This window comes from Cavia porcellus, unplaced genomic scaffold (genome assembly GCF_034190915.1).
Source record: "Cavia porcellus strain 051 isolate PalLab524CR breed Dunkin Hartley unplaced genomic scaffold, mCavPor4.1 scaffold_6, whole genome shotgun sequence".
Lineage (NCBI taxonomy): Eukaryota > Metazoa > Chordata > Mammalia > Rodentia > Caviidae > Cavia > Cavia porcellus.
This window is the reverse complement of record NW_026947489.1, coordinates 27,015,019-27,039,694: the sequence shown is the minus strand read 5'-3', so window position 1 is coordinate 27,039,694 and position 24,676 is coordinate 27,015,019. Positions and strand designations below refer to the sequence as shown.

The following is a 24,676-nucleotide window of genomic DNA, read 5'->3' as shown; positions in this document are numbered from 1 at the left end:
GTGGGGGGTGTTTTGTCATTTTTTTTCTTTTCTGGTAGATGTACTTGGTGCTTTAAAAAAGTGAAATCAAACCACTCCCTACATCCCCAAGAAAAGCAAAACAAAATAACAACAAAAAAGGAAAAGAGGCCGGTTATTCCTGAGAATTCCACCTTGGCACCCTAATCAGCTGCCGCAGTTGCTACAACACCTGCAGCTTCACTCTCCTCTCCTGACTCATCCACTTCCAGCCTATTGAACTGATTCCAGTTAGCCATTGCCTGCATTTGGCCATGGAGGCCCTCCCCACAAACCTTCTGCTCCACCACCGCTATGCCTATCCAGGCCAGAGGGCATCATCTGACACCCACCCAAGATGACTGTCAGTAATTCCTTCTGAGTGTCACACTTTGGGAAAAAATTGGACTGTCAGCCTTGACAGACAAGCTGCGATGGCCTTTCCAAAGATCACCTCATCTAGAAACAACACAGTTGAGCACTTCTCAAAGACATCAAAAAGGAGGGGCAAAAAACTCATCAACCACTGTTACCCAGAAACCTGATTTTTTTTTTAAAAAAAGCACCTGATGTATGCAAGAAAATCCAGTCTGATAGACAACTGTATCTTCTGGTTATGAGTGATAAGGGCTAGAGACACCGAAATAAATACATACATAAATAAGAACTCTCAAAAGCCCTCTGATCAGATGACAACCTTTTATTGGTCTGACATGCTTCTTTCTTCAGCTGGGCCACTGGGAACCCATAGTACCATCATCTGGGCAAGTAGGACTCTTGCCTCTAGCTCCTTCCGCCAAGCACAAATTTGCAGCCTGGGAGGACCTGTCCTCTGTAAACCATTCCTCATATCACTTCTGAAAAGAGAACTCCTCTTCAAGTTAGAAGCAACCATCTCCTTTGCACCAAGCCAGTCAGCCTCTCTCTCACTTAATCCTGTACTTTCAACTCTGAATGTTCCTCAAGAGGAAGACAAGGCTTGCATCAGCCTGAGATGGATAACTGTCATCCTGAAACTCTGAAAACTCTCCTCCCAGAAGTATGAACTAAAGACTCACCTCTGGGCTTGGCCATCCACTATGCTGCCTCACCATGATCCTCCCACCATTGCTGTCCAAAGTCACCGGAAACACAGACATCCAGCCACACATAAGCCTGATAGACTGTTAATCACCTCGGGCAAGATCTCAGTGCCATCAACAACACAGTTATCACCTCGCACTCTGCAGTTCCTGACACATACACCTTTTCTGGACTGTTCTAGATTTTTAAAACGCCTCCCTCTGCTAGTGAGTTGCTCCCATAAGCCTTTTCAACTGGGAAAAAGGCTAGCTCATTTGAACTCAATTACCACAAAGGGTTAAGACTTCTCCCATTATTTTTGAGGAGGTCCTAGACATTATGGTCCCCCAAAAAAGAAAAAAATGAGTCTTAAAAACTGCCAGACTGCTGAAATATACCTCTCCTGCCAGTAAGCCAGTTCAAAATCTCCAAACTGCCAATGCCACCATGATTGTCCTCCATATACGCCGCCTCAGTCTGCTGCCACCCACAGCCGGCTGGTACACCTGCCTGAAGAATGCCTTTGTGTATCTTCGGTCTGCTCCTGTCAGCCAGCCCCTCTTTGCAAAAACCCCTGTTCTGAACGCAAAGGCTAACTTACCTGGCCTCAACTGCTCAGAGGTTCCAAAACTTGTTTCCTCTCTGAAAAACACTTCTCATTAATGACACTCAAACTGTCTATTGGAAAGACACAAAATTCCTTCATTTTTGGTGCGAAAAAAAAAAAGAAAGACACGAAAGTTCTGCTACAATAGCTGGCAGAAACTGGTTATAAAAAAGAAACTCTGCAATTTTTTTCAGAGCTGCTGGCTTCAATAAAATCTGGATCCTTAAGTTCACTAAAATAATGATGTTTACTTGGACTGGCAGCCCCTGGGAATGCCTAGTGGCCTGCCTGGGCAAACACTTGCGTCCAGTCACTAAGGGCTGCTTCCTTCTTTGCTTCTGCACTCAAACAGTCACTCTCCTCTGATCAAGAAAGCTGACAACTCACCCTAGGCTGAGACCTGACAGTCCAGGTGCCACCACTGTACTGGGATGAACTGTTCTAAAAATGGACCCTTGACAGATGCTGAATCACTCTATTTACAGATGGAAATAGTCTGTTAGGAATAAAGTCTGACAGGCTAGATATGCTATGGTCACCTTGGACAAAACTATTTTGGCCAAAACTCTCCTGAAGGGATGATCTACACAGCAAACTGCTTCCTGCTCCTGTTTGGAAAGTTGCCACCAACAACTCAAAACAATCCAGCCCAGAGGACTAAGCCCCCTCTGGAGATCCAGTTGACTGAAACCAATTCCAGCTGCCAGACCTGCCCCCACTGTACATTTGGGAAGCTCAAGCTACTGTGTTGGCACTTATAACCCTGCAGCCAACTCAGGCTTCAGCATCTGTGTCACCAGCCCCAAACACCCATTCCCTATTGATATTGAGAAGACAATGAAAGTTTGTAGGGTCCTGCTATAAAAAAAAAAATCATCCCTAGATAAGACCTAACTGTGATCACTGGCAGAGAAACAGCTTGCAATCAGTTAAAAGACCAGTCGTATCTGTAGACACTCCTGCACACACGTATAACCCAGGTATATATTAACTACCTCTACAAGTTTCAGAAATCCAGCCTTAAATCTGCTAAAAAAAAAAAATGTATTCAGACAGCTCCTCTGAGGCTCACTTTGAAGAGACAATGCACTCAAAACCTTGCTCTGAGCCAGGCGTGGTGGCACACGGCTATAATTCCAGCATTTAGGAAGCTGAGACAGGAGGATTGTTGTGAGTTCAAAACCAGTATGTGTTGCAAATGAGCTCAAGGCCAGCCTGAACTGTATAGAGAGAACCTGTCTCAAAGAGACAAAAAAAATCCTACTCTGATCACTCTGGACACCAATCAGTCCACACACAGCTGAATCCTGAGGACATCATTCACAGGATTGTTCCAAACCTATTCCCTTTGATTTTTGTGTCTTTTTAGGCTGTTTACCCCAGTCCCTTCCTCCCAGGCCTCCATCTAGCTGTGGTTTTTATTAATTGGCCTGGATTCTTGCTTCCCCACTCCCTGCCAGTTGGGATTTTTGTTTGTTTGTTTTGGTTTGCTTTGGGTTGGGTTTTTATGCCTTAAACTCTATAGATACTTGTCCCAAAAGAATAGAGCAATCAATCAAATACTTGACCAAGATTTGATGAGCATCCAAGACACACTGGACACTCTCCTAGACCAGATTAACTCCCTCACTCCCTTGCCAAAATAATGTTACAGAACAGATAGGCCTAAATTATATCTTTTCCTAAAAACAATTTAGAGAAAGACTCTGTAATAAGATAATCTTGTGGTGCTTGATTAGGGCCCATCCTAGGATCACTGACAACCCTGATGTCACTGCTTCATGTCTCAGAAGATTACATGTAATATGCCCAGCAGAGATTTGCCTGGGAATCTAAAAGAGGGGAAGTGTAACAGAAAATGGCTCCCCAGCCAACATACTTCAGTTTCTTAGGTGCCCAGGTAATAAATAGTTCCTGTTCCTGTTCCAGTTGCTTCTGTCTCTTAGAAACAGCCCTGGTCACTATGACGCATATCATATAAACCAATCCCCAGTTGACAAGCCATTCTGCCTCTCTACTTTCTGCTTGTCTATCCCATGTAAGCCCCAGAGCACCAGAGATCAGGGCCTGATATTTTGGGAATGATCCTAATCAGTGCCTGTCAATGTAAAATAAACCTGCCTCCAAATCCTGGGTGTCCTTTTGGTATTTCTGCTTGCTGTTGCTTTAGTATAAGAGCTCTCTGCTAATTTATGACTTTTGGGAAAAATTTGGATTTTTCCCAAAAAAATCCAAATTTGGGTGGGGGGGAGGGGTAGACACAGACAATGTGGGCAGGGACAGACACAGAGAATGTGGGGAAAGTTCAGTCTGTGCTAACTGAAGACAGGAACAAAAACAAAAAGAGTCCGTCAAATAAATATAAGCCTTATTTGTGCTAAGTCTGCTTGTAATTACAAAACTAAAAATTGTGAAAATATGAGAGTTCAACTTGGACAGTGTATCTAAGATTATGTCCTGGTTTAAAGATGTTTTGTCTGTTTGTCTGTTTAATGTGTGTTAATAACTGGTTAAAGCACCCAGATGCCTTGTTTAAAAAAAATTCCTGAGCTCAACAATTTGTTTTTGTTTTTATTTCTTGTGGTTTTTTTTTTTTTTTTTTTTTTTTACATTTTCATGGAAAGACCACATATATAGATTTTCATGGTAGCCAAATTTACTTAACACATTCCAGGTAAAGACTGATAGGCTCAACCCGGGCATGGTGGCACACTCCTGTAATCCCAGCACTTGGGAGGCTGAGGCAGAAGAATGGTTGGGAATTTGAGACCAGCCTGGGCTACGAAGTGAGCTCAAGGCCAGCCTAAACTGCATAATGAGACCTTTTTTCAAAAAGACAAAAAAAAAAAAAAAAAAAAAAAAAAAAACCCTGACAGGCTCAAGGCTTACATAGGAATTAAAGCCTTAAAGTTTAATAATGTAGAGTATATATGTTGTATAGGTTAATATGTCTGTGTTTCTATGTGTTAAGTACAGTATATAGATCCTCCAAAGTCCCTTACCTCTATGTACCCATCCCATACATACTCCTGGCCAACTCCCCACAGCATTGTATGGTATTTCATAGTCTATGCCCTAAAAAATGTAATTCTTTCAGAAAGTAGGAGAAAAGATCTATATTTGTAGACGTAAAGTATATTTTATTCTTCAGCTGCATTTCCTTTAAATTAATTCTGTGGTAACACCTTACGTGAAATTTTCTTTCTATATGTTTTGTAAATAGATTTTATTTTGATGTATTTTGTTGTTGTTGTTAAAGAAATTAATTTTTTTCACCTCATCAACCTGTGCAACTAATTCTCTGAAAGGGAGAGAAAAAATGCATCAAAAATGAATTTAGAAAGATATTTGTAGGCCAGGTGTGGTGGCATATATCTGTGGTCCCAGCACTCAGGAGGCTAAGACAGGAGTTTGAGGCCTTCCTGGGCTTCATAGTGAGTCCAAAGCCAGCCTGAACTACAGAGCAAGACCTTGTCTCAAAAAAAAAAAAAAAAAAAAGTTATCTGTAGAGAAAAACAGGTGTTGTGCTGTTTTTTGACACTATTGAGCAGTTTTGTTAATAGACATTTTTGTACACACTGTCAACATTGACAGTTTTGAAGTCATGATCTGGTACTAGATTTAACAAAGTCAAACACTGTGGCACACACCGTAATTCCAGCACTCTGGAGGCTGAGGCAGGAAGATCACCATCAGTTCAATCATGCCTAGGCTGCATGGTCAGTTCAAGGTCAACCTGAATTATACACCAAGACCCTGCCCCCAAAAGACAAAACAAACCCAAATAAACAAAAAAACAAATAAATAAATATTAAGAAAACCAAACCACTTAATATTTCATCATCACTAATATGGATTAAAATTCCTAACAATTAAAAATTCTGTGATGCCAGGCATGATGGTACACATCTATAATCTCAGCACTTCAGAGACTGAGGCAAGAGGATTGCCATGAGTTCGAAGACACCCTGGGTTACATAGCAAATTCAAGGCCTGAACTACACAGCAAGACTTTGTCTCCAAATTTTAAAAAAACTAATATTTTTGAATTTTGTCTGTTTAACTTAACTAGCATTGCCTCCCCCAGGATGCCTTTCCCTTTGTGCCTCTGTGTTATAAGGTGACTAATAAGAAAAATTAGTATGGAATTTGGGAGGAAAAGGTGAATCAGTGAAAACCTCTGGTTAGACACAGAGGATGTAGAGAAAGTTCAGTCTGTGCTAATTGAAGACAGGAAGAAAAACAAGAAGGGACTCAGTCATATAATTTGTTGTAAGCAGGCTTTTGCAGGGAAATGCACTCCTCAGAAGAGTCTACCCGGTCTTCAGTGCAGAACTTAAATGCTGTCTCAGACTAACCTAGACCACAAACTTCAGAGCAGATACTACGATTTGTGCCTAAAACTATTATGCACACGTGTTGAACAAAGATTGTGTTAAATAATAAATTGAACCTACTCCATGTATCTTTAACCACGACTAAAATATTTGTTTCAGAAAAAGGGAAATTCTTCTTTACAAAATAATTCTAATTAATAATTGTTGAAAGAATGGCAGAAATAGAACCATACGGTAGTAATTACAGCAAACAAGGCCCACTGATGAAAGCTAAAATTAGCTGGAAAAAGTTTAAGGAGAAACATGATGCTAAAATACTCTCAGAGTCTTTTCAGCTGAGCATAGTGGCACACATCTGTTATACCAGCACTGGGGAGACTGAGGCAGGAGGATCACCAAAGTTCGAGGTCAGCCTAGACTACATAGTGAGAGTCTGTCTCAAAAACAAAACAAAACAAAAGTATCTCTGCCCAAATATTTATTAATTATAAAGGGAAAATAGTTAACCTCACAGTGGAGAAACCCAGTATACATTATCCCAAGGGATCAAGATTCTTGTCACTGCTAACAAGCCATGTCACAACACACACCCTCTAGGAACAAAAAGCATCAATATCATCATAGAAAACATCCAATGAACCCAAATTGAGCTACATGTTACACACCATCAAACTAGAACTCTTTGAATACACCAAGGCCATAAAAAACAAAGAAAGATGGAGGCAACAACCCTCACGGCCAGAGGACACAAGGGAGACACAGCGACTAAATGCAATATCTAACACTGGACTGAATTCTAGAACAGAAAAAGGATGCATGTTTTGTGGGGGGTAGTATTTTACAGTTTAAAGTGCTTCATTTTGATCCTTATAGCAGAGAAAGCTGGCTGACAGGCATATGAGAACCATCTCTGTAACTCTTCTGTGTTTCTAGCAAATTTTTCTTGCCTTACGGAACTTGGAATTGAACCCAGAAACCACTAAGCTACAACACCAGCACTTTTGTTTTATTTTTATTTATTTATTTATTTATTTTTTTAGGCACACCGTGAAACTTAATTGTTTTATTTTTGAAAGACAGTCTTGCTAAATTACCCAACCTGGTCTTAAACTTTTAGTCCTCTTGCCTCAGCCTCCGAATTAAGTGGGCATACATCACCCTATTTTTATTTATCCTAAATAAAAACTTAACTTTGAATAGCAAGTTAATTTTAAATAAAAATTTCAAGCTAGGCATGGTGGCACACACTTGTAATCCCAGCACTTGGGAGGCTGAGGCAGGAGGATCGCCACAGAAATTTCAAGGCCGTCTGAACTGCATAGTGAAACCCTGTCTCAAAACAAAACAAAACAAAACCCCAAAAAGGAAAGAATACAAGCAAAAATACTTTTATCAAGTGGAAAATTGGATCCCTTTTTGGACATTGATGGCCTGATTGATAAGAAATGAGTCTTATAGATGATTTGAAATTTGAAATCATTCAATGTCTCATAAGCAAATTCTTTTAAACTTTTTTTTTTTTTGTCTTTCTGAAACAGGGTCTCACTATGCAGTTCAGGCCTGCCTTGGGTTCACTTGGTAGCCCAGACTGGTCTGGATCTTGCAAAGGATTCTCCTACCTCAAACTCCCAAGCACTGGGATTACGAGAGTGTGCCACCACACCTGGCTTCTTTTAAACTTTATATTAAATTTAAATATAGTGAAAACACATAGATCAATTATAATAAGAAAAAATTAATAGATATTTATAAACAATAATCATTTAAATATAAAAGTTAAGCTTATGGTAATAGAATTATAAAATGTCTCTTTCACTTGGCATTGGTAGCAATGCTTGTAATCCCAGCACTCAGGAGAATGAGGCAGGAGAGTCACTGTAAATTCAAGCCTAATTTGAACCGTGTTGCCAGATTCTGTCTCAAAAAGAAAATTATATTATTATATTATAGGTATTATTTTTACATCATGATAAATAAAACAAATACTAATTTTTCTGCCACCAAATGAGAACAGACTGGCTATGTTCCATCATGGCACTTGAAAATATAAATAATAATAAAAGATCAAAGGGTAAAACTGTATTTATTTATTTATTTTGGTACTGGGAATCGAACTCATGACCTTGCTCTTGCCAGGGAGGCGCTCATGTCACTGAGCTTAAATCACCAGCCCCCAAAGGGGAAAACTTTATTCCAAGGTAAAACCTTTTTTATCCAAAATAAAATCTTAGCACAACTATACCAAAATAGGTAACATTTAGTTTTATCATAACAATATTTTGTTTTGGTCTTTCTGAGACAGGGTTTTGCTATGCAGTTTAGGCTGGCCTTGAACTCTTATTGATCCTCCTGTCTCAGCCTCCCAAGTGCTGCAATTACAGGCGTGTGCCACCACACCTGGCTCATAACAATATTTTAATCTAAACTTCACTTCCAAAATGCTCTGGAGGAACATTCGAATTCTGACAACAAGCCTGAATCCCTTCCTCACTCAAGAACACTAGTAAAGGTACAGCAGGGTGCTCCAGAGGGCACAGAGGAAAAATGGAAGTCAGAAGAGCCACAGGCCAAAAATTTCCTGGGTTTTCTGCAGCTATTATTATGTGATTTGGGGCTGCTAAGATTGGGGGAAAATGTGGGAGGAGGGTTCAAGGTACAGCAGTAATGGGGAGGACATAAAATCATTTCCATGGGAGATTTAATTTATTATTTGGGCAAAAATTTATTATTTGATCATCTTAGGGCTGGGGATTTAGCTCAATGGCATAAACGCCAGCCTGGCAAGCGCAGGATCATGGGTTCGATACCTGGTACCAAAAAAAGAAAAGAAAAAGAAAGAAAGAAAAAAAAAAGAATATATCTAGCACTTTCTAAATATGTATGCCATATTCTTGTGATAATGGGTTTTAAATATTAGGTTTATATATTTTTTGTTTTGTTCCTCATTTTATGAGGAATGACTAAAATTCTTTTCCTTGAAATGTAATGTTTGTTCTTAATCTTAGAAAATCTTTTGTTTGGTTTTATTTTACTTCTTGGTTTGAACAAAGAACTGAACAAAATGAGTAAAAAGCCAAGCAGGGGAGCACAGACATACAGTCCCAGCACTCAGGAGGCTGACACAGGAGGATTGCCATGAGTTCGAAGTCAGCCTGGGTTACAGAGTGAGTTCAAGTCCAGTTTGAGCTACATAGCAAGACCTCATCTCCAAACAAACAAACAAACAAAAACAACCAAACAAACAGCAGTGGCACAGTTTATTCAAGAAATAAAAGTGAAGAGTGGAATGCTGAATTACAAATGTGTGGCACTGCACTCACCTTACATACTTCATTTTAAAAATTGAGTTAAGATATAAAACTTACCACTTTCGAGTATACAGTTCAGAGCCAGGCATGGTGGCACAAACCTGTAATTCTAGCACTTGGGAGGCTGATGCAAAAGGATCGCCATGAGTTGAGGCCAGTCTGGGCTACATAAATGAGCTCAAGGCCAGCATGTACTACATACTGAGACTCTGTCTCAAAAAACATACTGTTGAGTACACAATTCAATGGCTTTACTATATTCATTATGCTGTGCAACTATCACCATTATCTAATTCCAGAGTATTTTCGTCACTCCAAAAAGAAACCCCATACCTATTAGCAGTCAGTCTCAATTCTTCCCTCCCAAAACCCTGGGCAATCATTAATCTGCTTTCTGTCCATAGATTTGCCTATTCTATAGGTTCATTTTCATTTTCCCTTGTTGGCCTCTCTGCCAGACATGCATTTGGGTAATTACTACTGTGGAGGCCTTTATAGTTGCCTCCTTGCCATTCATGCATCCCTTCCCCCTTAAATTTATTTTATTTTAATTAATTTATTTATTTATTGAGACAGGGTATCATAAGGCTGGCCTTGAACTTGTTTATGTAACCTGGCCTGGAACTCACAGCAATCCTCCTGCCTTAGCCTCCCAGGAGAGAGCTCTAACTTCTTGGTTGGGAGTGGTGCTTAGGTCGTGGGAGTGTACGCACATGGTTTGACTCACATGCAGTGTTGTGGTTTAGATCTAGAATGTCCCCCCAAAGCCTCAATAAGACTATTATCAATTTAATCAACAAATGTTTCATTAGGAAGACCCAGTAATAGCCTTTTAAAAGAGGATAAGAACATGATCTAGAGAATTTCAGAATTTAGGGAATTTTAGAATCCAATATGGCCCTTGTGTGTTCACAGGCGGGACTTTTGGGAGGTGACTGGGTCCTGGGGTCGCTGTGCTCACTGGGGCTTAATGTACAGAGGAGTTTATACCCGAAGGAGGTGGGTCACAGGGGGCATGGCCAGGAAGGGTGTGGCTCCCCATCCCAGCTCCTCCCCCTGCTCGCTGCTCCTGCCAGGACAGGGCGGCTTTCCTCAGCCCCCTGCCATGCTATTTCTGTCTTGACACCCACTGACTATGGACTAAAATTACTTGCTTTTTAAAAAAAAAAAATTTTAAAGAGAATAAAACCAAGCAAAATAAAACAATAAAATCAATTAAAACAAACCAGTGTAAGTGACACAGGACTTCAAAACAATAGGAAATCAGCAATGGTTACCATAATGCCTCTTGTTTTCAAAATACCTACCCATACCATCAGACATAGTAAGATCAAACAAAACAGAACAGAATAGAACCAAGAAAAACAAAACAGTGCTGAAAAGAACTTCAAAACAAGACAACAGTAAATCCAAAATGGCTACCATAATATATCTTGTTATCTTTGAAATAGCTGCCCATGCTGCTGGACACAATAAAACAAAACAGAATAAAACTCAGCTTAACAAAACAATGAAAATGATATAGGACTTCAAAACAAGATAATAGGAAATGAACAATGGCTACCACTTTCAGAAGGAGATCCCCATAGAAGCTACATTAGGTAATATTCTCTGAATAGATGACCAGACCATCTGCTTTAGACTTGCAAAATCAGTGAAACACTGAACACTACAAGCATTAAATTGTATTTTACCTCAATGGCTATCATCTTAGCTGTGTTTCTGCAGATCAGCTGGTTGCTTAAGGTGGCAGGAATGGGGGTGGGATGGGTACTGGCTCTTCTTGTTTCCCAGCCTGTGTGCTGAAAGGGCCTGACATCTGGCTGCTCCCTGAGCAGCCCACACATGGCCCCCAGTTCCAGGGAAGGTTTGCTTCTGGTTGACTTCTTGTTCTCTTCCCCTGTAGTAAATGGTGCTGACTCGCAGGAAAAGGCTGGGGTCTGGCTGTGCCCCCAGCAGCCTGTGCATGACACCAATTCGCAGGGAGGGCTTGCTTCTTGACTTCTTGTTCTCTTCCCCTGCAGTCTGCAAATGGCCTAGACTAAAATTTCTAAAAACCGCAATCCCAAATAAATTCTTCTCCTTTAAATTGTGGGTGTTGGGTAGCTTGTCCCATTACTGAAAAGGTGACTAAGACCTGCAGTTAATGTCCAAATCATAAATGTACAGTTTGTTAAATTTTATATCTCCATATACCTGTGTGAGCGCCTCGCAGAACAAGTTCTATGACATTACAGCATTCCCAGTTCCTTGGGCCTCCTCCCTGTCCAGGGCTTCACTCTAAAACTCACCACTCTTCTGACCCAGAGCTCGGAAGTCCTGTTAAATAACTGAGATATGAGTTATGGTCCCTCTTTCCTGAATGTGAGTAAATAGGTATGTAGACCTAGAAGTTTCAGAAAATTGCCTGGCTACCTTAGTGAAAACAGCCTAGAGAGCATGTGGACCTATAGAGGAAAGCAAAGACATGAGAACTGTACAGAGACAAACTATAACTTCTACAATAGTGAAGTTTATATTGAAGAGCCAATACAGTAAGCTATTTCAGTGTTCAAATTTAATTTCTGCCAAACCAAAGTTTTTAACCTGGATTAGACCCTCAATTCTGCCTCTTACTTGGCATATGCCCTTGGGCAAAAAACTTAAGTTAATTAAACATTTTTACGTTTTTATTTTCTGATCACTAAAAAATGGGAGAACAACTTCTCAATATGTTGTGTATTTATGGAATACAGATCTCATATACAGAGAGTATGTGTGGTGGATTAACTAACGGTTAACTTGTAGCACTCAGATGAACTGAATTAGCATGGTGCTGAATTAGACGGCTTGCCTGAGAATCACTGCCAGCGGCATAGAAGAACTGGAGGGGAAGATGATGCTGTTGATTCTCCTGGAGAAGCTTGTTATGCTGGCTGTTCTCCTCACTGAAAGAGCTCAGGATCTCACTGTCACTGAGAAAGGCTGTGGTCCTTTGGGGAGCTCTGATTCTTACCTTAAGCATTGCTTCCTGGATCCAGTGCAGATCCCTCAGGTTGCTAGCACAGATCCTTCATCCCACTGGTACAGACTTTCTAGCTTCCCCAACTGACTTTTGGGCCTTCCTAGCACAGATCCTCGATACAGACTTGCATGAGACATTGTCGAGGGCTTTAGGCTTCAGCTGGACTCATGGAGGACATTGCCATGGGCTCCAGGTCTTTGGCTGGACTGGCCCAGGACCTTGCTGTGGGATCCAGGCCTTCATCTGGATTCTTTAGGTCTCTAATCTACAGACAAATCTCTCACATTTTTTTATATTTGATTCTTTGGGTGATTAATATAAAAAATAATCTTATAAATTGAATGTCATATATTACATTTTTTTCCTTGTAAACCCTGACTATAACAGTATGTGGGTATGGCCTGAATACATACATGTCAAGCACTCTGGGATAGAATTTGTCCAATAAGCAAGTCTAAAGATTTCAGTCATCCAATAGTGGAATGGCTTCCCTTTCAGATAGTAAGTCACCAGTAACCTCAAACAGTAATCATCAGCTAGATAGTCACCTTTTAGTGATGTTCTAAAAGGTGTTCCTGTTGGGGTGAAGCTCAGGGTACAGAGCTTGCTTAGTATCCATGAGACCATGGGTTCAATCCGTAGTCAGACACACACACACACACACACACACACACACACACACACACAGCGTGTTTCTATAGAACACTTACTGTTTTGAACATTGCCTTGAGCACTGGCAAAAAAATGGAATAAAGAAAGGAACTGTCTTTGGCCTCAGAGACCAATATACATTGTGTTCCACCGAAGTTCATGCTGCAAACCTTAGCAGTGCAAACCATGGGAAGTCACTTTTTTTTTTTTTTAAATTTTGTCTTTTTCGGTACCAGGGATCAAACTCACAACTGCCTGCTTGCAAGGCAGGCGCTTATGCCACTGAGCTAAATCCCCAGCAGCTAAATCCCCAGCCCCATTAGTCACACTACTGCCTCTCGGGATCTTCTTCCTGGCATAGAGACACCTGCAGAGGCTGCAGCAGGGAGGAAAAAGTGAAATTAAGACTCTTTGGAGGGTTGGGGTTTGGCTCAGTGGCACAAATGCCTGCATGGCAAGCGTGAGATGGTGGGTTCAATTCCCAGTACAAAAAAAAAGATATATATATATATGACTTTTTATTAAGAAGTAGAGACTGCAAGAGGGATGGTTTAAAACAACAAAGTTTTTTTTTTTTTTAAATCCAACTTAGCCATGAAGAAGGTGGAAAACCAAGGAGTTCAGGCCCCATTGGCACAAGAGCAAACTTTTGCCTGACCTTAGGTGTTCAGTATCACCTGTGTCTTAGAGACTTAATCAGTTAACTTACTCAGTAGCAGTATTTACTAGCAGTGTTTGTTAGACATTGCTATTTTGAATCTTCTAACTATTGTCTTCATTATCTTGCTGAGCCCAAAGATCTTGAAGCCATCCACTGTGGGCTTTATCTGTCTTCAGAGCTCCTCAGAGCCCATGCTGTGGAGAAATGGACTTTGGGACTAGAGAACTGAGGATATTTTGAACATAAACATGTTTGGTAAAGATCTTTCTTTTCTGGGTTCTAGATTCCCACGCCATGTTTTGTTTTGTTTTGCTTTTTGGAGACAATGTTGCTGGCTCAAATTTGCTGCAATCCTCCTGCCTTAGCCACTTAAGTGCTGGGACTATAGAGACATACCACCGTGCCCAACGTTGGTTTTGGTTTTGGTGTTTGAGTCAGGGACTAATATTTACTCTAAATTAAGCCATGTAAGTCTGGTTCTCTTTGGAGTAAACAAATTAGACAGAAGCCATTTTCCTCTTCTCTTCCCTGCTAGTCTATATTCCCAAGAACGAGTGGGAAGGTGAAAAGAAGAGCAAGATTAACTCGGGCAACATTTTGGCGTGGTCAAAGCATTTCTTTGATATTCTGCCCCAAATCTGATGTCCCTGTGGTATATATTGCCCTCCTGGGCCCACCCACACACACTCACACACATTTTCATAAGGTCTATCTTATTTTCACATTAGGTTGATTTCAACAAGGTATGAGGAAGAAAACCCAAACAACACTAATCCATATTAAGCTGTTTAAAAAAGCTTGCCCAGGGGCCATTCACTGGCATAAGCACCTTTCTTGCAAGTGTGCGGCTGTGACTTCGATCCCTGGTACTGATAAAAAGGAAAAAGACAAAAAAAAAAAAAAAAAAAATCTTGCCCATAACAGTGTGTCTTGCTTTGTTTTGTTTCATTGAGAGGGGAATTTTATTAATTCAAATTAACCACCAAGTGGTGAAAAGTATGGATGCGTGTGTGTGTGTGTGGGTGTGTGTGTGTGTGGGTGTGTGTGGGTGTGGGTGTGTGTTTGTGCGCGCGCGCGCATATATGCTAGAGGTATTAAACCCAGGGCCTTTATACTGAGCTATGTCCCCAGTCCTTTTTTCATTATTTTTAAATTTTTGAGTCAAGGTCTCACTAAGTCACTAAGTTTCCCAAGCTAAGCTTGATCTTGTGATCCTTCTTCTGCCTCAGCCTCCCAGAATGCTGGGATTACAGGCATGTGTCATCACATCCAGATAAGAGTATAATTTTGACTAGTTAGTTCTCATTTTACATCAAACTCTATTATTTAAATCACATATTTCTTTCTGCCTAGACTGATCTACAGAGGGCTCATAGGCCGAGACTTCTGTATTTCAGAACCCTCTTTGGGGGTTGTGGCAGTGGGCACTTGGAGGCTTTCTGACTCCTGTTTGAGCCCCACAATCAAGGGAGCCAGAACCTTGCGGCTCAGATCTGAAATTCGACCTCCAGAGAAAAGGAATGCACGCAGAGGGAGAGGACTGCCCACATCAGCTAGAGTCAGCTTCATCCTAATTCCTGGGAACTGGAATTGGACACTGTTCTGGGAAACAGATTCTCCAACCTCATAGGATTTGGGCGTCCCCTGCTGGAGAAGCAGTGTTTCCAGGACCTAAGCCTAGAACATGATGCACCAAACCAAGAAACTGCCTTTTCTCACCTCTTTGTGTGTGTGTGTGTGTGTGTGTGTGTGTGTGTGTGTGTGTGTGTGTGTGTTGGGCACCAAACTCACGACCTTATGCTTGCCAGGCAGGCACTTATGCCACTGAGCTAAATCCCCAGCCCAGAACTGCCTTTTCTATCTGTAAGGTAGAAACTGAGAGGCTGGGGGGCTACAATAGTGAATTCTCCACAGTTATATATGCTGCTTCCACATACCCTGACTCCCTAAAAGCTAGAACTGCAAACTACTGCAACTCCTTCCACTTCTCTAGATTATCCTATAGCTTTCTCAGTAACTCAAATTATGGGGAGAGTGAATTTCTGGGCCAAACAACGACTGCATCCCAATCCATTTCCATTAGCCCAAGTAGATTCTGGTACACAGAGGTCTCCCTGTCCAACTTACCTGTCTACATTTGTAGAAGCTGGAAAAGAGCTGAGAAATTCTATGGTATTTGTAGAAGGTGGCAATGGAAGAGAAAATGTGGAAATGGAGGGAAAAGGTATGTCACCAGAAGACTACTTTTACCAATGAGCAACGAGAGTTACAGCTACATTTATCCAAGGGGAAATTTTACTTATTTTTAAAATTTTTGTGGTCCTAGGAACTGAACTCAGGGCCTTACACGTATTTAGGCCAAGTGAGAAGCACAAAGTATTGCTATCAGAAAATCAAATGTAGAGAAAACAAGTGCAGATATTATGGGGAAACTGTTTTCTTTCTTTCTTTCATTTGTTTTTAGTGTGTGTGTGTGTGTGTGTGTGTGTGTGTGTGTGTGTGTGTGTACATGTGTGTGTTTTGGAGACAGGGTCTCTTTATGCAGTTCAGGTTGGCCTTGAACTCACTTTGGAGTCCAGGCTGGCCTCAAACTCGAAGCAATCCTCCTATCCTCAGCCTTCCAAGTGCTGGGATTACAGGCATGCACCATGCCAAGAGAGCTGCTCTTAAAGATTGAGATTCTCGGGGCTGGGGATTTAGCTCAGTGGCATAAGCACCTGCCTTGCAAGCAGGCAGTCGTGAGTTTGATCCCTGGTACTAATAAAAAAAAAAAAAAAAAAAAGGTTAAAAAAAAAGATTGAGATTCTCAGCTTGGTGTGGTGACCATAAGTTCAAGACCAACCTGGACTTGCATAGCAAAAATCTGTCTCAAAAAAAAAAAAAAAAAAAAAAAAAAGGACTGGCCTACTCATAGAGTCTGAATTGAATGAAGTGTAAAGGAACTTACCAATATAATTGGAATACAATTGGAATGTCTGGATTTTTTTGTTATTCTTTTTTGAGTTGGTGTTTTGGGTTTTTTTGAGGCAGGGTCTCACTATGTAGTTCCAACTGGCCTTAAACTCGCTATGTAACCCAGACTGGCCTTGAACTTACAGCAGCCCTCCTGCCTCAGCCTCCTCACTGCTGCAATCACAAGAGTGTGCCACCACACTTGGCAGAATGCCCAGATTTTAAAGAGAAGGATATAGAGGAGGTACAGAGAAAAACAGAAATTCTTTTATTTTTTTTTTTTATTTTGAAGGTAGTAAAATACAACAGAACAAGACAGAAAAAAGCCAACTGAGACAATGCAGTGTAACTGGTACAGAACTTCACAGCAGGATACCAAGATAACAGTAATAGGTACCATAGTATATCCTGCTATCTTCAAAATAGTTGTCCAATCAGCTACAGCAAAATCAAACCAAAAACAGAACATTATAAAACCTATCAAAACAGAATATTGAATAGAGCAAAACAATTAATCAGAACAAAGCAAAACAGTGAGAACAATATTTGCCTGAAAGAGATGATAGAAGGAAATCCCCCATAATGGCTATATTGCATATGGTCATCATCCCAAGAGATGCTCAGACCTCTGGCTCCTAGTTTCTAAGGGCGGGTGGGGTTGGGGGTGGGGGTGGGGGTGGGATGTTGATTCTCAGCTCCGTGGAGGGCTCATGGAAGACGCTGATTGGTTCTCTTTCTGGCTCACTTGTCGATCGCTGGAGCCACAGTTGTTCAGTGCCCTAAGTTCCAACATCGCTGAATCTCAGGGGACGCTGACCCGTTCTCTTCCTGGCTTGCCCACTGCTCGCTCAAGCCACAGCTGCTTACCCAGAGAGCAGGCAGGTTGCTCACTCTTATTTTTGTCAAGGACTCTTATTGTTTTGGAAGACACTGTCAGCTCCTTTTGAGCAGAACCGTGTTTATTAGACTCTTTTTCAGAAACTTCTGCAAAGTCCAAAGATATCCTTTTGTGGACTAACTTCTCCAACAATAAAAGGAAAATTTTTACTTTTTCAAACACCTTTACAAGATCTGACTAGTTCATTCATTATTCTAGTCCTGGTCTTGGCCATCTCCTAAAGCTGGGATTTAAAGGTATAAAGGCCAAATGAATCCCACACTCTAAAATTAAGCACTTCCAACCTCATCCCTTATGTCATTCTTTTTTTTTTTTTTTTTTTCGTCTTTTTTGAGACAGGGTCTCGTGCCATGCAATTCAGGCTGGCCTTGAGCTCACTTTGTAGCCCAGGCTGGTCTCGAACTCGCAACGATCCTCCTGCCTCAGCCTCCCAAGTGCTGGGATTACAGGCATGAGCTACCATGCCCGGCTCCTTATGTCATTCTTAATTATTTTCTTCCTTCCACATCCAGTCCAAGACACCCTGTTGGCTCTGTCTTCAGAATACAGCTTTTTTTTTTTTTTTTTTTTTTTTTTTATCAGTACTGGGGATTGAACTCACGACCACCTGCTTGCAAGGCAGGTGCTTATGCCACTGAGCTAAATCCCCAGCCCCAAAATACAGCTTTTTAGGAGAGAAAAGTCAGCATCTCCCAAGAATCGGCCATGCTGGGACTTGGGGAACCAATCAAGAAATTAACTAGCCAGCCTTTCTGGTAAGCTGTGCAAAGCTGTGTGGGTTCCAGGGAGAGAAAAGTCAGATGGCACCTCCTATGAGCCTCCCAGCACATAGGATGAGAATCAAACACTGTCCACGTCCCCCTTCCTTCAAGCAGCCAGATGGTTTGGAGGACAGGCTGAGTTGATAGCCAACTAAGGTACATAAAGCAACTACATGCTTGCATTTTCTGGCTGATTTTGCAGGCCTGGGGCCAGCGGTCTGAGCATCTCTTGGGAGGATGGTGGTATGCAATATAGCAAATATGGTGGATTTCCTTCTATCTTGTCTTTGAAATCCAATATTGTTTTCACTGTTATGCTTTGTTCTGATTGTTTTATTCACTAGTCTGTTTTGACTGGCTTCATTATGTTTTGTTTTTTGTTTGATTTTGCTCTATTTAATGGAATGGACATCTATTGTGAAGATAACAAGATATACTATGATAGCTATTGTTGTTTTCCTGGTATCCTGCTTTGAAGTTCTGTAGCAATTTTGCTGCATTGTTTTGATTGGCTTTGTTATGTCTTGTTTTGTTGGATGTTACTATCTTTAAAATAAAATAAATAAATAATAAAACAAAATACATCTTTTCAGCCTCATGGAGTGGCACGTGCTTGTAATCCCAGCATTTGGGAACCTGTGGCAGGAGTTAAGTAGGATAGAAGAAATAGAAAGTATATAGAAAAAAAGAAAAGATAACTGTGATTTTAAAATTAAGAACTGTACTGGGGCTTTAGCTCAGTCATACAATGCTTGCCTGGCAAGTGTGAGGTCCTGAGTTCAATTTCTGATACCTGCGCCCCACCCCCCCAAAGAAAGAGGAACTGCAGCCTCTAGGCAATCCTTTTTCCGGAAACTCACTCAAAAAAAAAAAAAATTCCTAAGTGTCTTTTTCACCTGTAAATTGCACATCCTCCACCCCCAAAGGTAGATCTGTCCTTTGTATCTCTAAATCCTGCTTTTTCTACCAAGGAGCAGCAACACTGGTGGCAGCAGGTCTCAACTTCAGACATGCAGACAGCTTGTACTGTAACCTGACAGTCTAGATCATCATCTTAAAGACTCCCTTGAGGTGTACCCCATCCCGGCTTGTGACCTGTCTCACTTCTCTGAACACTATTCTTCAGCGTGCCCTTCAATCTCTGCCTAATAGACCCTACTCATGCCTCTTTTTAAAAAATACTGAAAATTCTTTTTGTACACTGGGAACCAATGAATCTCCAACTTTATTTATTTATTTATCTGTTTGAGACAGGGTCTTGCTATGCAGTTCAGACTGGCCTTGAACTCACTTTATAGACCAGGCTGGTTTTGAACTTGTAATGATCTTTCTGTCTCCCGAGTGCTAGGAGTACAGGTATGTGCCACCATGCCTGGTTCCAAATTTATTTTAAAAGAGTGGAATAGGTTCCTTATTGCAGCTTCAGGAACCTCTTAGATTCAGCTCTGGTGACAATCAGGATTGCTGTCACTTTGAGGCCAGCCTGAGCTCCATAGTGAGACCCTCTCTCAAAACAAATCAAACAGAAAAAATACATTTTTTCTCTCTAATTCACTGGTATGATACTGGTCTCCGAGTTTCATAATCTCTTCTGGACAGCAGCATGGCTCCTTGCTGATCTAATACTTCCCTTGACCTTTTTTTTTTTTTTTTTTAGTAGGGTCTTGCTAGATAGCCCAGACTGGTCTCAAATTCATTATGTAGCTCAGGCTAGCTTTGTGATTCTCTTGCCTCAGTCTCTTGAGTACTGACATTTCTTGCCCTTCTCTCATTCTTTTATAGCTGGGTCTCAACACAGAAAGATACTGTGGATTGAACCCATTTCTTGCACTGAGCTACAGTCCAAACCCCTCCACACTCACTTTATTTTCTTTATTTTTTCTTTATAATTTTTTTTTTTTTTGTCTTTTTCATTTTTATTGGTACCAGGGATCGAACTCACGACTGCCTGCTTGCAAGTCAGGAGCTTATGCCGCTGAGCTAAATCCCCAGCCCCTATTTTCTTTATTTTTGAGACAAGATCTTGCTGGGCTGGAACTTCAAATCCTTCCGTCTGATTCCCAGGGCGCTGGAGTTCCAACTGTGCGCCACCAAGCCTGACTCGTTTAGTAATTCTTTTCAATGTAAGACATTTCCTGTCACCCCCTTGGTTTGCTTCCCATTTCCCTCTAAGTAAAGGCTTAAGTTCCAGTTCTACAAAATCAGGTCTCTGTTCCACTCTTTGCTGACCTCGTCTGCTGTCACCATTCCCTATCTCTTTCTGTTTCAGGCGCAATGGTGTCCCTGCTATTTCTCAAACACAGCAGGCAAGCTTCCAATTTAGGACTATTGTACTAGTATTATAGACAGCTAAATTAGACAGAAATTTGTGTACAGTCCTTGAGGGGTTACACTCTTAAGACAGCACAGATATAGAGACATCAGAATTGGGCTGGAAGTAGACCTAAAGATGAAGTTAAAGTGGCCAGGCCTGCATGTTTCCCTAAGAGATAAACAGCAACTTGAGATTATACTGTGATTAGCACCACCTGAAGCAATACATCCAGTTATGCATCAAATGCCCAGGTGGGTGAATAGAGCATCTAGACCCATCTCTTAACCAAAATGCTTTTATTCTTCCCATGTACCCTTCCTACATGACTCATTTCCCTATTGGATTAATATTAGCTAAGCCACTATAGTTGCAATTCTATAGGTTGATTATAGTTTGACCCATGTTGTATTCACTTTGTGATTTTGACATATTTATTATCCCTCACAAAGAGCCTTGGTGGCTACCCATTCAGGTCCTCTCCTAGAAATCCAGGCATTATTCTTCTTTTCCTTATTTCCAATAAAACTCTCTTGGGGCTGGAGGTTTAGCTCAGCGGCATAAGCACCTGCCTTGAAAGCAGGCAGTCGTGAGTTCGATCCCTGGTACCGATAAAAATGAAAAAACAAAAAAAAAAACAAAACAAAACAAAAAAAAAAACTCTCTTAATTTCCTCCTTTGACTCATAACTTCATTCCTCAATATTATGAAACTGCAAGCTAGGCTCATCTGACATCTAACATGTCTAGAATTACATTTTTCATATATCACCATCTCTTCCTCTGCCTCTGACATTTCCAGAGATACCCACATGAAAGTCCCTTCCCCAACTTCAAGTCCTTGTTCACATGTTACCTTTTCAATGAGGACACCCTGATTACCATATTTTATTTTATTTTATTTTTGGAACCAGGGTCTCACTATGAAGTTCAGGCTGGCTGTTTTAGTTACTTTTTTCTCATTGCCAGGACAAAATACCTAACACCCAAAGTTAAAGAGGGGAACGTTTATTTAGCTCACAATTTGTAGAGGTTTCAGTCCATAATCAGCTGACTCCAGGGCAGAATGTCACATGATAGAGGGGCAACAGTTCATGATGTTCAAACCTCTTTCTGTCCCTTATACTATATGCAGGCTACCTGCCTGAGGGCAGATGTAGCATTCACACCCTTAATCCTACTATTGCACTACAAAGCAATCACATGCTCTAGATTCAGCTACCTCCAAAAAAGCTGCATCTAAAACTGCATGAGGCTTGAGGGGACATATAAACACAAACCATAAGATTCCATCCAGGCCTCCTCAAAGATATATATATATATAGCTATGTAGTCCGTCTCTAAGAGTTGCCAAAGTCCTAACAGTTTTGGCATTGCTGAAAAGTCCAAGCCCCAAGTCTCCTCTGAGATTTAAGGCACCTGTACCTTAAGGTGCTGTGAGTCCCTGTACAAATGAAAACAAAAGTTAAATATTTCCCGCATTCAATGGCTGCCTGGAAAACACAAGGCCTTGAGTTCAATTCTTGGTACAAAAAAAAAAAAAAAAAACTCAATGGCATAAGATAGACATTTCCATTCCAAAAGTTACAAACAGGAAATACAAAGGAACAGGACCAAAGTAAGTCCAAAATATAGAGTTGAGCACCAAATATAGAGAACACTTTTCTGACCTGTCTAGGTCTAGGAAGGTTTATAATGGTAATCCCAAAGAGAAGTCATTGGAATTCCAATACCACTTCCAGTACAACCCATGGTGAGAAGAAAAACACTGAGACATATATACAGTTGTGGGGAGCCAAAGGGTCCTAAGTCCAGCCAAGATGGTGGCTCACCGGAACAAAGGCCTCAACCCAGAGCCCTTCCCAGGTTTTATTAATTTTCCATGAGGGGAGTGGCTCAAAGTGACAGTGAGAGTGGTAGGAAATATGTGACTACTATCTGAGATCACCTCTGTGATATGCAGAGGGCAAGGAATGCAGAGAGAGCAATCTTCATGACAAATGAGGTAGTAGCTAATAATTTGCAGTAGGTGCATCATGGTTCTGACATATAATCCTTTTTTGCCCTGGGAAGTCATAACCTCTTTCTTGAGACTCAGTCCCAGCTGACAGTGTGGAGCGTGGCTCTCCATCCCACCAGGCTCAATCATGTATCTGGGGAGTCACTGGGTGGGTTAACACTGACCTGTCCCCTTGCTTCAGAGATTGCACATCAGCTCCTCGGCCAGCCCCATTTACATTGCTGAAAGTTAACTGAAGGGCCAAAGGAATAGCCTGGCCAGCTCTGTACATATCAATGCATGGAGATAGGGCCAAGTTTATCTAAAATGGAGATAGTTGCTCTTCTTTTCAAGGAGAGTCATCTCTGTGGTTCCCCACACAAAATCCAGCAGGGCAAACATTAAGTCCTGTAGTTCCATGTGAAACATCTGAGGTAATCTGTGACAAGATGTGAGCTCCAAATAGCTTGGATGGCTCCTCTCCTACAGCACTGCTGATGTTTGTAGCTCCCATGGCTTCTTGCTTGGGCCTATTGTGCTCCCTTCTTGCAGTTTTCCTCAGACAATGCACATTCCTGGCTTCTCCAAACTTCTGCATCTTTGGTTTCACACTCACAGCTTTATATACTGCCCTCTTTAGGGACACACTGCCTGTCCTCCCAGACCATCTAAAATCTGGGTGGAAGGCTTCCTACCTTGACAACTTTTCTATTCTACATGCACCTAACACCATTACTACATGAAGGATGCCAAGGTCTGCTGCCAGCTGGAGCAGTAGCCAAGCTTCCTTCTCTCTTGGCTGTTGGAGTCAAGTGCCTTGATCCTATTCCAAAGAATGAATTCTCTATGCTACCATCATTTTGCAACATGAAGTGGCCACCACCCTTAATCTCAGTCTTAACTGATATCATGAGAGTGAGATCATTGCTGTGAGGCTACTGGATCAAAGGTAGTTTATGTTGTGCTTTGGCAGGAAATTGGCCTGTACTTTACTTGTGTTTAGAGATATTGCCTGGGTAGCTGAAAAATTTCAGTCTACTGTTGGGATAGTGTTATGGTTACTGTTGAGAGCTTTTGGCCAGATCTATGTTCAAAATTGAGAGTGGAGAGCCAGCAGGGTGATTTGAAGAGGGAAGGCTCCAGTGGAGCTGTAGATTCCAAGGATGAAACAGAGGAGAACATGATTGTTGAGAAGAAACAGGACAATGAAAAGTGACCTAAAGCCTTTCACTAAAAGGGAAGAGTGCATTAGAAATGCAGGAGCTCCCTTGGGGCATCTATTAATGTTGCCATGCCCTGTTATTAAAGTCGTTGGGAAACTACAAAAACCTAATCCGTGAGTCACCCCCCCCCCCAGGGAAAGAACCAAGGCCTGCTGAGGTGCTCTCTTAAAGCCAAGGGAACACAGAATGGCTAGTAGAAGACAGTAGTTCTAAATACCAGCTATGACCCCAAGGTCAAGAAGATATTATAAATGTGGTATTCCTTCTAATATATTTCTACTTTAATATAACATTGATAACTTAATACTGGTTCTTAAGGATTATTAAACTGGTGTTGTAATGTTCAAGTTACAAAATGATAAAGGAACCCATAGAAAACTTATCTTCTGTTTTGGTGAGGGAATTAGTTTCTGTTTACACACAGGAAAGTTATAACATGATAGCTGTAATTATAAACGTATCTTTGTATCTGGAGACTATGGTTTAAAGAAATGTCTGCTCATCAAGCTGGCCAGGTATGAATCTTGGTGAATTAACCAATGGTCAACTTATAACAACCAGCTGAACTAAATCTGGATGGTGCTGGGTATGGAAGGCCCACTTGAGGATTATTGCCAACTGAAAGAGTTTTGGCCCAGCAGGACCCTGTAGCTGGTGAAGCCTTAGAGGAAGAACCAAGGAGCTCCTATCTCCCCCACCCCTAGGAATTTACCTGTGACTCCATCTTCCCTGCCCCTAGGAATTTACCTATGGCGCCAAACAAAGACCAATGGGCTACCTGTGCATCCCTAATGCCCCCTGAGGTTCCACCCCAAACCTAGGCTACTTATATACCTCCACTCCACGTGTTCCACAGAGAGATCGCCACCCCGGGGGTGCCTTGCCCATGGGATCGGGGGTGTCTCT

The 24,676-nt window shown here is 41.3% G+C and overlaps 1 protein-coding gene across 1 annotated transcript in view; it reads right to left on the bottom strand.

The window, feature by feature from the left end:
- The window catches only part of Strc (stereocilin), a 39,198-nt gene extending 21,826 nt beyond the window's left edge, over window positions 1–17,372 (bottom strand). Inside the window, 1 exon segment of the mRNA XM_023567492.2 lies at window positions 17,325–17,372. Coding sequence (XP_023423260.1) covers window positions 17,325–17,372 — 48 coding nt within the window.
- Between the last annotated feature and the right edge of the window lie 7,304 nt (window positions 17,373–24,676).